We start from the raw sequence: 17,587 nt of genomic DNA, 5'->3' as shown, positions 1-17,587 counted from the left end.
AACACTAACAAATCTTTTGAACACAAAGGGGAAATTTCGTATGGCCAATTCACTTAACCTGCACACCTTGGGACTATGGGAGGAAACCGGAGCACCAGGAGGAAACCCACGCAGAAATGGGGAGAATGTACAAACTTCACAGTCATCCAAGGCTGGAACCGAACCCAGGTCCCTGGCGCTGAGGCAGCAGTGCTAACCCCTGTGCCACCATGCTGTTCAGTCAGCAGATCAGTCTGCTTCAATGCACTTGCTCATCCTGTCAAATTTTCTTTTGCAAGTTTTTTGGAAACAGGCAAAACTCAAATTTCTAAGACGACACAGCTGATCTGAAATCTATCCTCAAAGATTGAACAAGATTACTTCAAAATCAACTGCACCTTTTTTAAAAACCTGCTCAAATATCAAACACCCTCCCTCCCCCTACTATCATCAATGCCTGCTTCCTTATCTATCCAGAAGGCAGAAAGCACATAGGAGCTGCTGGCATAAGTACTGTTTAAGGTGAATTGCACGGGTGTCTTTTAAGAGGCAACTCGATAAGCTCGCAAGGGGGAAAGGAATACGAGGATGTTGATCGGGTGAAATGAAGCGGGGTGGGAAGAGGCTTATGTAGAGCATAAAACACTGGCACAGATAGAAATCTGTGTCTGTGCTGGTGACACAATGTAATTCTATATAATTTTGCTCCCCTCTACGTACAAAGCATCAGTGAAGAGGATATGTAAATAGTTAATAATTTACAGAAAGGTATTTTCTCCAACAGGATTTCCATAGAATTTGTGCAAATCTCTAAGCAGCTTTGAGTTTTTAACATCTAGAAAACACAACTGAAATCAAAAATATTACCACCAGGAGTCCAAAACATCATTACACTGATTTTATACTTCACTGTCAAAGTGCTGGTATTATATTGACAACGGGAGAATATAGGAAACTTAGGCATGGCAACATTATACAATGACTGAATCCTCATCCTCAATAAAGGGATATAATGTGCTACTCGTTTTAACTAAAGAAAACTTGTATTTCAATCATTCATCACATCTTACAGCCCTACATATCAAATTGATCAAGTCATTTGGAATCACAGAATAGAGTATTGCTGGGAAAAAAAACATACAGTTGAAGATTTTTGTCTTGCAATCATTAGCAAAAATTTGCAAGCATACCAATTGTAAACAAAACAACAAATTATGCTGCAAGGGAACAGAGTGCTGATCGGTTAGCAAGTGGTCTTGAATCAGTAAAAGGTTCTGCCATGGAGAAAACACCTGGCAACAATTAACTGCCAAACTATTGTTAAATTCAAACCAGGCAGGTCGACTCTGGTCATTTTATAAAAAATATATTTATTAAGAATTTTAACAACATTTTTCACCCTTACAAACAAGCCCCCCCCCCTCCCCCCACCACAACAAAAGAACGCAAGCTCACATAGAAAGACATGAACATGGTAAATCGATATGATACAGAGCTTTGTACATTGGATTCCTCGCATACATGTCAGTTTTCTGGCTCATTCATGTATTTTCTTGCTCGAATGCCCCCCAAATAACCCCCCACCCCACCCTCCCGCCTCCTCCCTCCCCCCTCAAGATACCCCCCACCCCCCTGGGTTGCTGCTGCTGACCGACCTTCATCTAACGCTCCGCGAGATAGTCTAGGAACGGTTGCCACCGCCTGTAGAACCTCTGCGCAGACCCTCTCAAGGCAAACTTTATCCTCTCCAACTTGATAAACCCTGCCATATCATTTATCCAGGCCTCCACGCTGGGGGGCTTCGCCTCCTTCCACATTAGCAAGATCCTTCGCCGGGCTACTAGGGACGCAAAGGCCAGAATGCCGGCCTCTTTCGCCTCCTGCACTCCCGGCTCGTCCACTACTCCAAATAGTGCTAGCCCACTGCTTGGCTTGACCCGGACTTTCACCACCTTAGATACTGTTCCCGCCACTCCCCGCCAGTGCCGGGCATGACCAAAATATATGGACATGGTTTGCCAGACTTCCTGAGCACCTCCCACATCTGTCCTCCACCCCAAAGAACCTACTCAGCCTCGCCCCTGTCATATGCGCTCTATGAACCACCTTAAATTGTATCAGGCTAAGCCTGGCACACGAAGAGGAGGAATTAACCCTACTTAGGGCATCAGTCTCCTCAATCTCCTCCCCCAACTCCTCCTCCCATTTACCCTTCAGCTCCTCTACCAAAGCCTCCCCCTCTTCTTTCATCTCCTGGTATATCGCCGACACCTTGCCCTCTCCGACCCATACACCCAAACTCACCCTATCTTGAATCCCCTGTGCCGGGAGTAGCGGAAATTCCCTCACCTGCCGCCTCACAAACACCCTCACTTGCATGTACCTGAAAGCATTTCCCGGGGGTAGCCCAAACTTCTCCAGTGCCCCTAGGTTCGCAAACGTCCCATCAATGAAGAGGTCCCCCATTCTTCTAATCCCTGCCCGATACCAGCTCTGAAACCCCCCGTCCATCCTCACTGGGACAAACCGATGGTTACCCCTGATCGGGGACCACACCGAGGCTCCCATTGCACCCCTGTGCCGTCTCCACTGGCCCCAGATCTTTCGCGTTGCCGCCACCACCGGACTAGTGGTGTACCTTGTCGGCGAGAGCGGCAGCGGTGCCGTCACCAGCGCCCCCAGGCTCGTTCCTTTGCAGGACGCCATCTCCAACCTCTTCCATGCCGCCCCCTCTCCCTCCATCACCCACTTACGGATCATCGCCACATTGGCTGCCCAGTAGTAGCCTCCCAGATTCGGCAACGCCAATCCTCCTGTCCCTACTGCGCTCCAGAACCACCCTCCTTACCCTCGGGGTCTTATTCGCCCACACAAACCGCATAATGCTCCTGCCTACCCTCTTAAAAAAGGCCTTGGTGATCACGATTGGAAGGCACTGGAATACAAAGAGAAACCTCGGGAGGACCACCATTTTGACCGACTGCACTCTACCCGCTAGCGAGAGCTGCAACATGTCCCATCGTTTGAAGTCCTCCTCCATCTGCTCCACCAGCCTCGTCAAATTAAGTTTATGTAGGGCCCCCCCAACTCCTAGCTATTTAGATCCCCAAGTACCGAAAGCTCCGTTCCGCCCTCCTCAACGGTAGATCGTCTATCCCCCTTTCCTGGTATCCTGACTGTACTACAAAGAGCTCACTCTTCCCTACATTGAGCTTATAGCCTGAAAAATCCCCAAACTCCCTTAGAGTCTGCATGACCTCCACCATCCCCTCCACTGGATCCGCCACGTACAACAACAGGTCTGCGTAAAGCGACACTCGATGCTCCGCTCCCCCTTGGACCACCCCCCTCCATTTCCTAGGCTCCCTTAATGACATGGCCAAGGGGTCAATTGCTAATGCAAACAACATGGGGGACAGGGGGCACCCCTGCCTCGTCCCTCGATACAGCCAAAAATACTCCGACCTCCGCCGATTCGTAACCACACTCGCCACCAGTGTAATTCTTATCACAACCTGGATTGTTCTGTCCAATTGTGCAACCACAATGCTGGACACATTGTTTTGAGTTTTGCAAGCACAGGCTGGCTAGATAGTCATTATTTCGCCTGTTGCGAACAGTTGTAGGGACATGAAGTTTGATATGATCTGTCGGTCATTGGGATGCAAGCCCTACATACTTGGCATCACACCGGCACTGAAATTCATATAGCACATTACTAGTTTGTGAGATAGGTAAATTTGCTTTTAGTGAAAGCAAATTACTGCAGATGCTGGAATCGGAAACAAAGTGCTTTGACAAAGAGTCGTCCAGACTGGAAACTTTTCCCCCCTTCTCTCTCCACAGATGCAGCCAGACCTGCTGAGAATATATTCTCATCTTGGTCACGGCATCCCATTACCACTTGTGTTGCCAGTGCATCATAACAACGTGCAATGGCTATCTTTACCAGTTGCTCTAATTTTTGAGACACCATAGCAGGGTAATCGGAGTTAGTTGGAGCACTTTTAAGGGCGTTAGGCCCTTTAAGGAGTTTGTGAGATTTACAGCGAGCAATGATTTGGTCAGAGTAGCCATTAAACTGCAGGATGGCTTTGGTGTGCCCTTTTTAAAGCATCAAGCTTACAAGGTGAGTGAATGGCTCGGGACCCATTTACATGGTTGCCAATAGGGCCAATCTTATAGCGTGTGGAACTGTAGGAATCCCAACGCACGCGTTGACCAGTGAAGGTAGACTTGCAACAGACCATGGGTGAGAACCCCCCCATCAAATTTCTCAACTAGCATGTCCAAGGAAAGGAAGATCATTTGACTGCTCCATTTCCAAGGTAAATTTGAATGCAGCATCCAGCCCATTAAGGTAAGGGAATTCTTATATGCAGCTGTGAATTCAAATATTGCAAATGTATCGCCTACATAGTGGAAATATGCAAGAGGAGGAGATTGTGTCATTCCATCAAAGGCGTATTTCTCTTAGAAACCAACAAACGTGTTTGCAAGAGCCCGAGAGGGTATTCCATGGCAACACCATCTATTTGGGCACACATGGTGTCACTAAAACGAAACTAGTAGCTGAGTTCATAAGTTCAATGAATACAGGTTCAGACAATGGTGGTGCGTCTAATTGCCATGATATAGCGACATGGTCGAAAAGTCAATGGCTTCTTTGAGCGGTACATTGGTGAATAGGCTAGCAATATTGAAAGAGCACATGGACAGGGCATGGTTATCAATATGCAAGCCCTGCATTATGCTCTTCGCAAAGGTATGTTAATCTTTCTTCATGCATGTGGAGAATTTGTTCAGAACTTGTTGCAGCAATTCACCCAACCATTCGGTCAAATCATGTTATGCAGAATCAGACATCAATGAGATGGTAAAGATAAAATCGCCATAGTCCCACCTGACCATAGGCTGCTTTCCCCTTTGAGGCGGAGAGCTGATTGGTGGTGATTTAACCTGAGGATCACCACAACTCAGGCAAGGGGCAAGGTTTTGAAGACGGGGCCTTCATGAATAATCTCAGCCGGTATTGAACCCGCACCGCTGGCCTCACTCTGCATCATGAACTAGCTGTCTAGCCAACCGAGTTAAACCGGCGATGAGATAGGACATCAAGGGAAAATCATTTTGGTGCATCTTCCAAAGCACATACAAACACGGACAGTGAGCCTGGAGTATTGAGCATACTTTTGATCTCCTTTTTGGAGGAAAGATGTAGTGGCGTTGGAGGCAGTTCAGAGGAGGTTCACTAGGTTGATTCCAGAGATAAGGGGTTTGCCGTATGAAGAGATTCTCTAGAGTTTAGAAGACTGAGGAGAGATCAATCAAATGGAGGTATACAAAATGATAAACAGTATGGATGAAGTAGACATGGAGCGGATGCTTCCTCTTGTGGGTCATTCTAGAACAATGCTACCTCTTATCTTAGGCATGATGTGGAGATGCCGGCGTTGGACTGGGGTGAGCACAGTAAGAAGTCTTACAACACCAGGTTAAAGTCCAACAGGTTTGTTTCAAACACTAGCTTTCGGAGCACTGCTCCTTCCTCAGGTGATATCCTCTCTTAGGATAAGTAGTAGCAAATTTAAAATGGAATTGAGGCGAAATTACTTCTCCGAAAGGGTTGGGAATCTGTCGAATTAGCTACCCCAATGTGCTGTGGATGCTGGGATCGTGAGTAAATTAAAGAACGAGTTGGACAGATTTTTAAATTGTAATGGGTTGAAGGGTTATGGAGAACGGGCAGTACAGTGAAGTTAAGGCCAGGATGAGATCAGCAAAGATTGAATGGCAGAGCAGACTGGATGGGTCAAATGGCCTAATTATGCTCCTAAATTCGGTATTTTATGAACTTATGAATCCTAACATATATACCACTCGGCAGCTTGTCACAAGTCCAATAAGCACTTTTGTAACTTCCTCTTGAGCAGGGTTGTCTGGTCATGCTTAGCGGCAGGTCCAATGAATAGGATTTTGGACCCGCCAATCTTAATGATGATCTGAGCAACCGTTCCACATTCATTATACCACTCAAGAAGCCAGTGACATTTACACTGCATCACTATGTCATGGCAATCTAGATGCACCACCATTATCTGAACCCGTGTTCATTGAACTTATGAACTCAGCAGCTGAGTTCAGTTTCAACACCATGCATGCCCAAATAGTTGGTGTTGCCATTGGATTCCCTCTCGTCTCAGCATGCAAACACCTGTTGGTGGTTTCCTTGAGAAACAAGTCCTTGACGAAATGAAACCCAATCACTTACCCCTTGCGTATTTCAGAAACGTAGATGATATATTTACTATATTTGAATCCACAGCTGCATGCAAAAGTTTCCTTACCTCAATGGGTTCCATCCTGCACTCAAATTCACCGTTGAAACAAAGCAATCAAATGTGCTCCCTTTCCTTGACGTACTAGTTGAGAATTCTGCCAAAAGGTTATTTACTACTCTCGACCAGAAGCCTGCCTTCACTGGTCAATACTTGCACTGGGATTCCTACAGTTCCACATGGTAAGATTGGCAACCTCATAAATTGGGGCCAAGCCATTCGCTCACCATGCAAGCTTGAGGCTGAAATAGGGCGCATCAAAGACAACGCGTGGGATAATGGCTACCATGATTTGATCATTGCTCACTGTATAATCGCAAAACCTCATTGATGGGCCTAAGGCTGCCAACCATTGCTCCTGAAAGTGCCCAGTCTACCTCCGAATATCATGGAAGGCCAAGGTGTCTCAAAGATTTGAGCAGAAGAAGCTAGTCATTGCATGCTGTTGTTATGTAGGAGCAACACTTGTGGCATGCTCAACAGGATGCTGCCATCAAGCCAAAAAGACGTTCCATCTATCACACAAATTAGTAATGTGGCATATGAATTTCAGTGCTGGTTTGATGCCAGGTATGATGGCCGTATATCCCAATGAATGGCAAATTGAATCAAATAGCATGTTACATCAACTATGCGCAACAAGTACTCACCTTACCCAATCAGCCCCTGCTTGCAAAACTCAGAACAAAGCGTTCAACATTTGATGTGATTCCATGATTGGTTACCATATGCTGAACAATCCTAATTGTGCTAATTATACTGACAACCAATTTAAGATAATCAGTTGGCCTTGCATTGTCTCTCACTTGTTTGTGCTGGAAGCTACACATATTCACACAGCAGTGTAAGCCTAATTGTGACAATAATAAAGATTATGTCCACTCATTGCATCCCTTTCAATTAAACAAAAGCTTGGGGGACAGCCATTCCCTGGTTCATTCTCCATGCCAATGCCTTGACAAGAGTCAACCTGCCCAAATTTAAATAATAGCTTGGCAGTTAATTGTTCCCTTGTGTATTCTCCATGGCACCGCCTTAACCAGAGTCCACATGCCAACCATTCAGCATTCACTCATCATGCAGCATAAACTTTTGTTCCCTTTACAATTCATATTCTTGCAAAGCTGTCCTGATGAATACAAGACGAAAACTTTGACAGCATCTCTTTCTTCCGGAGTTCTCAACTGATTGTTTTGTTTTTAAAAAAATATATTTATTACAGTTTTTTAACACAATTTTTCTCCCTTACAAACAATAACCCCCCCCCCCCCCCCCGTAACAAACAAAAACGATAAATCGCGCAGAGCAAGATATATACATGGCAAAATGATATATTTACACAGCTTTGTACACTAGCCCTCACCCGTAGGTGCCAGTTTCCCCAACCCTTCATGTTATCTCTTGCTCATCCACCCTCCCAGGCTGTCCCCCCCCCCCCCCCCCCCCCCAGGTTGCTGATGCTGACCGACCTTCCTCTAACGCTCCACGAGATAGTCTAGGAACGGGTGCCACCACCTGTAGAGCCCCTGCGCAGAACCTCTCAAGGCGAACTTAATCCTCTCCCACTTTATGAACCCAGCCATATCATTTATCCAGGCCTCCGGGCTGGGGGGCTTCGCCTCCTTCCACATTAGCAAGATCCTTCACCGGGCTACTAGGGACACAAAGGCCAGAATGCCGGCCTCTTTCGCCTCCTGCACTCCTGGTTCGTCCACTACTCCAAATATTGCTAGCCCCCAGCTTGGCTTGACCCGGACTTTCACCACCTGAGATATTGCTCCCGCCGCTCCTCTCCAGAACCCCTCCAGTGCCGGGCATGACCAAAACATATGGACATGGTTCGCCGGGCTCCCAGAGCACCTTCCACATCTGTCCTCTACCCCAAAGAACCTACTCAACCTCGCCCCCGTCAAGTGCGCTCTGTGGGCCACCTTAAATTGTATCAGGCTGAGCCTGGCACACGAGGAGGAGGAATTAACCCTACCTAGAGCATCAGCCCACAGACCTTCCTCGATCTCCTCCCCCAGCTCCTCCTCCCATTTACCTTTCAACTCTTCTACCAGCGCTTCCCCCTCTTCTTTCAACTCCCGGTGTATTTCCGACACCTTGCCCTCCCCGACCCATACACCCGAGATCACCCTATCTTGAACTTCTTGTGCCGGGAGTCAACTGATTATTGTTAAAGCATACATTTACATTGCTTTAATTGCCAAAGTGAAGTCTCAGAAACAGTGGTGGGATCTGATTGCCAATTAGTCTATTTCTTGGCACAGGTCAGGGCACTATAAATGCTTCAAGCCGATTAAGTTTAGCGAAACACATAGACCAGGTCTCAGTTTAGGTGGATTGGCCATGATAAATTGCCCTTCGTGTCCAAAATTGCCCTTGGTGTTGGGTGGGGTTACTGGGTTATGGGGATAGGGTGGAAGTGTTGACCTTGGGTAGGGTGCTCTTTCCAGGAGCCGGTGCAGACTCTATGGGCCGAATGGCCTCCTTCTGCACTGTAAATTCTACGGTGTGAATGTGTTAACCAAAAGCAATGCCTTTTTGACAACATAGGAATCTCTCACTACATAGAGTTGAGAGCGTGGAACACGTTGTTACGTGGCGGGTTCAAAGCAGATTGGATTTAAGAAGCCTGACATTTACATAATGAGGATGGGGCCCAAGGCAGTGGTATTACATCGGGAGGCGGCTCATGTTACCCATCGACTCCACCATAGACCATCTGGATAAAATGATTTGTTTGTGCGTTGCAGATCCTTGGGATTGCAGGTCAACTACCAGCATAAATTATGTGCTCGAGTCCCAGAATAACATTAACTAAATCCACAGATGGTTAAACAGATGCTCTCAACACATGCAGGTACTCACCTGAATGGAACAGTGTTCATTTGGAAGAGATAAAGCGATCAGGTCTGCAACGTATGGGAGATCACAGTGTGGCAACTGGAATTCTTTACACACAGAAAGCTGTGGGGAAACAAAACTTGAGCAAAACTTCCAGAAACATGTTGAGTAAAATGTGTTGTGTACACAAACCTTTTTCTTGGTATCAAATATTTTTTTAATCTACAAAGATAGGAGCGATAAATGTGGCAATTTTTCTGGACATTTCTTTAGCACAATATATCCAAATTGGACCAGCATTTATTTGCTTCCGTGCTTTCTACAATATCTTCGTGAAAGTAAATGTAAACAGTTCCTGAACACAACATGCTCGTACTTTGGGCAGCCTCATTGTGGATAAAGGGTGTCACAGCAGTTGAGTTTTCAGGGAAGCCCTCCTTCAGTCAGGAGGCTTGGCCTCAAGAAGATGTACACATCAGGGTCATAATAATTGCACTTCGCACCATGCATAATAAAACTTCAAGCCAATTTCAAAGTGACTTGCCTTTATATACTACTTTTCATAATTTCAGGACCTGCTAAAGCATCTTGCGAACCAATAAAGTACTTCTGAAGTGCAGTCACTGTTGAGGGAAATGCAGTGGCCAATTTGTGCACAGCAAGATTCCACAAGCAACGTGACACCAAATCATCAGCTCTTGCAATGTTGATTGATGGATAAACACTGACCATACACCAGGGATAACTTTCTGTTTTTCTTTGGTAAAATGCCATGGGATCATTTATCTGAGGGAGCAGATGAGACCTCGTTTTAACATCTCACCTGAAAGATGACACCTCCGACTGTACAGTACTGTAGTGCCAAATTGATTTTTGTTCTCAAGTCCTGGAGAGAGACTTGGACCTACAACCTTCTAATTCAGAGGAGAGACGCACAGAGTGAACTACAACTGTTAAAAGTCAACAAATTGAAATGTGAAGTGTGAATACTTGCTACCTTCACAATGGACATCTGGCCAATCTTCCAGACAATCAGTTTTTCACCACAAACTAGCCACGCCCATCCATTGTCACTTATTTTAACACTTAATGGCTCATCTGCTAAAATAAAAAGGTCTCACGTCAGGCAGTCATATACAAATACATCCATTACAATAATCAGAGCAGCACCTCTCTCCCCAAGCTTCTTCATCCCTAAAAATCTCCTGAACCCAGCTCTTTCACCAAATGTTTGGTCACTCTTCCTAATCTATCTGGCTCATCCAAAGAACTGGATTTCCTTCTACACACCTGTGAATGATTTGGAGTATTTTGTAGGTCAATCAATGTCATAAATGCAGCATTGTTATCTAGTTGCATTCAAAAAGATCAAGAGAATGCAGTGTCTACAGGACAGAAAATTAAGAATGGGTCCAAGGGCAGCACGGTGGCACAGTGGTTAGTGCCTCACGGTGCCGAGGTCCCAGGTTCGATCCCGGCTCTGGGTCACTGTCCGTGTGGAGTTTGAACATTCTCCCAGTGTTTGCATGGGTTTTATCCCCAAACCCAAAAGATGTGCAGGGTAGGTGAATTGGCCATGCTAAATTGCCCCTTAATTGAAAAAAAAAGAATGGGTCCAGAGCACACACATAATTCACTCTCCATGTTAAAGTTATGCATTGTGTCATTATGCTTTACTTTCTCATGTCCAAGTTGTAATGGAAACTGCCTAATTTGTGACCCAATTGCATCCTTAGACTAACCATGGCACCGCAGCAGGTTGTGTAAGTACACTGCAATACAGTTACCATGAAATAGAATGCAAGAAAGCATGAAAACACATGGTTGTTTTAAAGATACTTCCATTGGTGCACAGTGAGATTTGGTGATAATGCTTTTACTTCACTTTCACTGGATCAGAAAATAGACATCAACATAATAATCATCTTATTATCACAAGTAGGCTTACATTAACACTGCAATGAAGTTACTGTGAAAATACCCGAGTCGCCACACTCCGGCGCCTGTTCGGGTACAGAGGGAGAATTTAGAAATTCACCTAACAAGTACGTCTTTCGGGAGGAAACCAGAGGGAACCCACGCAGACACGGGGAGAAGCTGCAGACACCACACAGACAGTGACTCAGCCGGGAATGGAACCTGCGTCCCTGCCGCTGTGAAGCAACTGTGCTACCGTGCTGGCCATAATGTTGTTCAATGTGTTGGTTACTATACAGATGTGGCTAATTATAACACAAAAGCAAAATAAAAACTGAAATGTCAGAAATATTCAGTAGGTTGAGCAGTGTCTGTGGGCAGTGTGTGTGTGGTGGGGGGGGGGGGGGGGGGAAAGAGGAAAGAAAGAGAGAGAGAGAGAGAGAGAGAGAGAGAGAGAGAGAGAGAGAGAGAGGAGAGAGAGAGAGAGAGAGGAGAGAGAGAGAGAGAGAGAGAGAGAGAGAGAGAGAGAGAGCGAGAGGCAGGATCCCGAATAGTGGCTGTCTGAAAACACAGAAAAAGGAAATGAGAGGAAACAACAACAAAAGCCTGAGTCTAATGATGAGTTAGGGTTCGCCAAGCTTGCATGGAGGTTCATTAGAACACTGTAGCAGATCAAGGACAGAAAAGCCAGAGTGGGAGCATGGTGAACTGAAATGACAAGTGACAGGAAGCTCGGGGTCATGCCTGTGGACTGAACGGAGGGATTCCACAAAACACACCCAGTTGGCAATTTGCCTCCCCGGAATAGAGCAGAGAATAAGGTATACTAAATTGAAAGGACAGCAAGTAAATTATTGCTTCGCCTGGAAGGAGTGCTAGGGGCCTCTGGGTGGAGCAGGAAGGTGGTAGAAGAGGTGTCTCCACAGGGTGATTGAATGACTAGGGCATTACAGGGAAAGGTCCTTAAGGAAGACAAAAAGGGGTGGAGAAGATACAATTGATGAGAACATAACATTGGAAGTCGTGGAAATGACAGAGGATGATCCATGGAACAGAGAGGTTGGTGGGGAGGAAGGTGAAGGCAAGGGAACTCTCGTGTGGCTCTTCGAAGGAAAAGGGATGGAGAATAGGTGTGGGAAATGATCCTGTCAACCAAAGTGGCACCAGGCACAATAATGTTTGATTGCACGGTAGCAGAGTGGTTAGCACGGTTGCTTCACAGCGCCAGGTTCCCAGGTTCGATTCCCGCTTGGGTCATTGGCCGTGCGCAGCCTGCACGTTCTCCCCGTGTCTGCATGGGTTTCCTCCGGGGTGCTCCGGTTTCCTCCCACAAGTCCAGAAAAATGTGCTTGTTAGGTGAATTGGACATTTTGAATTCTCCCTCAGTGTACCCGAACAGGCGTCGCAGTGTGGCGACTAGGGATTCTCACAGTAACTTCATTGCAGTGTTAATGTAAGCCTACTTGTGACAATAATAAAGATAATAAATAAAAATTCAGTATTGCTAAAAAAAAAAAGACATGTCAAAGCTTTTTGTCTTGCACTCATCAGGACACTTCACAAGAATACTGATATAATGTAAAACAATAATTTATACTGTAGGAGAAAGAATGCTGGTTGACTGACAAGTAGATTCTGATTGCCATGGAGAATGCATCTGGTGATTTTTTTTCCTCCTTTTATTGGTATTATTGCAGTGTCCTGATGAATGCCAGAGTGCTCCCTTTTATGAGCTCAAGTTTTGCACACCAAATTACTATAAATAAATTTACTAAACAACAGTGATCATAATATTCAATCACATGATGTATACATGAGAACTTTAACCTCCATGCATTGGTTGGTAAAATGAAAAGCAGAATATGCCAGTGTTTTAGAACGTTGTTTTTTAAGTAAATATCTACTTGTGAAGCATATTTACCAGTATTGTATGTACCCTATTTTTACTAAATTAATGCATGTGACAAAACTAGTGTCACTGCAGGCACAACAGTAATTTTGATTGACAAACACTACTGATTATTTCCATGACAAAGGAATCCTGGGGGCCATGAGAAGCCCTATTTATTCCAGTGAGACGCCCATCATGGTCTGTGCTGCTCGATTATCTCTTGACAGCCCATCGTACTAAAAGCTGACAACATAGAGTGCAGAGTTAAGAGGCTTCCTTGTGATATCACTTTAGTATCAGGAAGGAGAGAGATGTCTGCATGTCATTTAAAGGATGTTGTAATGATTGTGGCTGTGCCGAGATTACCTCTGACAAGTAATTCTAAAATGTGAAACATTAAGAAAGATATAGCAATGCCACTGGTGCAATTATATATGGAACTATGTAGTAATTCAATACAAAGTACTCTATCCTTTTAACAGCTTGAAATCCAACAAAAAAAAAAACAACTACATTTACCTTATTGGGAGCAGAGAGGATGAGGAGTTTATTATCTCAATGAGCAGACACATTGGAAAAAATGCACCACATGCAATATTTCTGAACTGCCCTAACACATCAAGGATTTAAATACCATTTAGTTGTTTAATAAAAATGAAACTTACCTTCTGCTAGGGTTATGGCCTCCATCACCTTAACAGGAAGAGAAGATCCAAAACTCCTGATTTCATAGTTGAGTGGTCTCACCAACTGTTTGATACTGTGCTCCTCTGGTTGGGGTTGCACTGGAGAAGAAAATAATTCCAGTCAAAGCTCTCAGTAGTGACTGTATTTAAAATCATAAAACTAATCAACATACTTGGTCAGAAATATGCTGACTTTTCAGGGATTTAACAAAACTATCAGATACAGTAGCAAAGGTTTGGGTGATCTAAACAGAACATTTTTTTAAATTCATAGGGCCAAGGAAATTTGCAGCCCAGAAAGACTTGCTCAATAGTAAATTTCAGATAAATCCTATAATGCCCAGTATCTGTACATATCATACTGCAATATAAAAAGAGATGAAGCAAGAGCAGAGATGCAGAACATTGAGAGAGATCATGAAAACTGTCTTAGTGGCAAGAAGTAGAGAGTGCTGGTTGAAGATTCTTTTTGTGACTCGAAGCCCATTTCCAGTGCTGTTCAGCAGTGATTGCTGCTGGCTTCCTTGGGGGTGGCAGGATCTGGAAGTTTGAAGTGACACAGTAATAGTGAGGAGGAACATCTTAGATTACAGGATGATACCGATGGGTCAGGGTTAGGATAAATGGTCGGCACACCATCGTGGGCTGAAGGGCCTGTATTGTGCTGGACTGTTCTATGGGTTGGTCAGATGGGCAGAACAGTCCTAATGGAATTTAAGCCTGTAAAGTGTGACGTGCTGCATTTTTGGAGGACTAACAAGGCAAGGAAACACACAATGAATGGTAGAATGCTTGGAGATACAGAGGACCAAAGGAATCTTGGTGTATATCCATAGGTCCCTGAAGACAGGTAGATAAGGTGTTTAAGACGACATATGGGACATTTGCCTTTATTACCGGAGGCATAGAGCATAAGAGCAGGGAGGTTATGATGGAGCTGTATGAAACACTCATTAGTTCACATTTTTCTGGTTGTATCATTATAAGAAGCATGCAACTACAATAGAGATAGTGCAGAGGAGATTAAACAAGATGTTGCCTGGGCTTGAGCGTTTCAGCTCTGAAGAGATGCTGGTTAGGCAAGGATAGTTCCCCCCAGAGCAGAGAAGGCTGAGTGGGGAACCTGATTGATATGTACAAAATTACTGGAGGGGTCAATAACCAGAGAGCATAGATTTACGGTAAGGAGTGGGAAATTTACAACGGATTGGAGGAAAACCTTACTCACCCGGAGGGTGGTGGGAATTGCAAGGATGAAGGAGGTGGGAATCCTCATAAGTTTAGTAGTACCTAGATGAGCACTTGAAATGCCATAGCATACAAGGGGTAGAACGGTGGCACAGAGGTTAGCACTGCTGCCTCACAGCATCAGGGAAGCAAGTTCAATTCCAACCTTAGGTGACTGTGTGGAGTTTGTACATTCTCCCTGTGGGTTTCCTCGGAGTGCTCCGGTTTCCTCACAAAGTCCAAAGATATGCAGGTCAGGTCAATTAACTCTGCTAAATTGCCCACGAGTGTCCAAACCCCTGAATGTGGGTTTACTGGGATAGGGTGGAGGACTGGGCGTAGGTAGGGTGCTCTTTCAGAGTGCCAGTGCAGACTCAATGGGCCGAATGGCCTCCTTTTGCACTGTAGGGATTCTAAGGCTACCGACTAAATGGTAGAAAATAGGATTAGAATAGATAGGTATTTAATGGTCAGCGCAGACATGGGCCGAAGAGCTTCTTTCTGAACTGTAAAACTATTTCCAGCCGCAACAACACTCACCGACCACAGAGGCTAGACCGAAAGGCCGGGGACAAAACCCCCGCCCCGCCTGTCGACACACTCCGCCGCCCCTGCACCGTAAAGCCACCGCCGCTCCGGCTCAGCGGAGACCCAATGCAGCCCGTGATGGTCCGCTTAGCACCGGCAGGAGTCCGCGGTGAAAACATGGCGAAAGCCCGCACCAACAGTCCTAAATCTATTTTCACCCCCCGGGCCTCGGCCTTTCAAACTCCCGCACGCACCACAATGCCACTGCGCCTGCGTGATCCGCGAGGCTGATTGGTCACATTTAAGAGGAACATGCAGTAAATGTATGTCTAATTGGATTGAAGTAGTGTTTGGCTATAACGGCGCTCCTGATTGGTGAACACTGTAAGCACCTCTGACCAATACGTGAACGTTCTCTGCTGGGAGTCGCTGCCGACGGGAACAATCCAGCCAGCAAGCACCGCCCCTTCCCACAGGCTCCGCCCACACCGCGCACGGGCCCGGCTCGAGAGCACGCTCTATCCCTGCAGCGGCCAAACTCCCAGGGCACGTTCCCGGCTGGGGCACGTTCCCGGCTGGGCCCCGCCTCCCGCTATGCCTGGGTCCCGTCCCACGGCCTGCCTTGGGCCCAGCGACCTGCCTGAGCCCCGCCCCCCGGCCTGCCTGAGCCCCGCCCCCAGGCCTGCCTGGGCCCAGCGACCTGCCTGAGCCCCGCCCCCCGGCCTGACTGAGCCCCGCCCCCCGGCCTGCCTGGGCCCAGCGACCTGCCTGAGCCCCGCCCCAGACAGACACCGCCTGGGACACGATAGGGGCCCGGCCCCCCGTTCAGGCCCGGCCCGGAAGCAGCCCGGGTAATCCAGCATTCGCCTAAGGCAGGGATGTGTGGTTAAGGTTATAATCTTCCTGAATGGCAGAGCAAACTGAAGGGGCCGAGTGGCCCACTCCAGCGACTAATTCGAAAGGTCATAAATCGAAATCAACGCACATTCTCCCAGTGTCTGCATGAGTCTCACCCCTACAACCCAAAGATGGCAGGGCAGGTGGACTGGCCCCTCTTTTGAAGTCAACCAACAAGCAGACGGGAAACAAACTTGGGAACAAAAACAAAATGGGCACTACTGTTGGGGTAATTGCCCGAATGTAACAAAGATCAAAGGAAACTTTAAAACATTAATTGCACTCTCATTTTAAGGGGTCAATAAAGTACCCCAACCCCTGCAGTGGCCATCAGGCACAAAAGGCCTCGTTGCTGCCCATGGACACCACATGCTCCCTTTCTAGGGACACCCGGTCACGAGCATAGTTGCAGAAGAGGGGCACAGTCTAGTCACACAACCCACTTGGTCGCCCGCTGCCTGGACCTATAAATGGTATGCTTCGCCAGGCCCAGGATCAGGTTAACTGCCGCTCTCCATACTGGGTGCCCTTGGATCAGGGCTGAAGTGAAAACAAAACGGCAACAAAAGATTTGTCAGAAAACTAAAAAGGGTGTGCAGTCTATAACATGTAACCGGAGGAAGGAGCAGCACTCCGAAAGCTAGTGACATCAAAACAAACGTGTTGGACTTTAACCTGGTGTTGTAAAACTTCTTACTGTGCTCACCCCAGTCCAACGCCAGCATCTCCACGTCATTATAACATGTAACATAGACGTGGTCCACAGACACCACACGGGCGGAAAAATGGCAGGCTTCTTGGGAGTCCGTGAACCGATAATTGGACGGCCCTGCCACCTCCCAATGTCCCCAAGATGGAGGACTCCTCCTCCGTAGAGGGATCTCCAGTGGGGAAGTCTGCCGTCGGACAGCAACAAGGTAGTGTCCGGGTGACAGGCGAGAGTAAGGGGGTGACGGATGTGCAGCAGCCTGTACAGGAAACCCCTCCGTGCAGTGTGGGTGGAGTGAAACAAACCCTTGGGGGTCCTGCTCGCACCTGGCCCCGAGGCGTCCTGCTTGGGGGGCTGCGACAGCTCAAGGGTGAATATATGTTTCACCTTTTCAGTTTTCTTGCAGGGGCAGGGAGTGACGTTGAGCGGCATGGGTTGAGGCGCCTCTCTTTCTCTGCACGGGGGGGGGGGGTTCTCTCCTCTTCTTCCCCCCCGAAGGAGTCGTGCCGCTTACAGGGGGTGGCCTGCGCCGAGAAAATCTCCATCCTCACATCGCCCCCCCACC

General features: G+C 46.8%; 1 protein-coding gene across 1 annotated transcript in view; it reads right to left on the bottom strand.

The window, feature by feature from the left end:
- The window catches only part of nup133 (nucleoporin 133), a 116,762-nt gene extending 101,051 nt beyond the window's left edge, over positions 1-15,711 (bottom strand). The window contains 5 exon segments of the mRNA XM_072507373.1: positions 9,192-9,290; positions 10,165-10,268; positions 13,641-13,713; positions 13,715-13,760; positions 15,429-15,711. Coding sequence (XP_072363474.1) covers positions 9,192-9,290; positions 10,165-10,268; positions 13,641-13,713; positions 13,715-13,760; positions 15,429-15,595 — 489 coding nt within the window. The 5' untranslated portion in view covers positions 15,596-15,711.
- Positions 15,712-17,587: the final 1,876 nt, after the last annotated feature.

Source organism: Scyliorhinus torazame, chromosome 1 (genome assembly GCF_047496885.1).
Source record: "Scyliorhinus torazame isolate Kashiwa2021f chromosome 1, sScyTor2.1, whole genome shotgun sequence".
Classification (NCBI taxonomy): Eukaryota; Metazoa; Chordata; class Chondrichthyes; order Carcharhiniformes; family Scyliorhinidae; genus Scyliorhinus; species Scyliorhinus torazame.
Note: the sequence above shows the minus strand (reverse complement) of the source record. Positions and strands in the feature narration are given on the sequence as shown.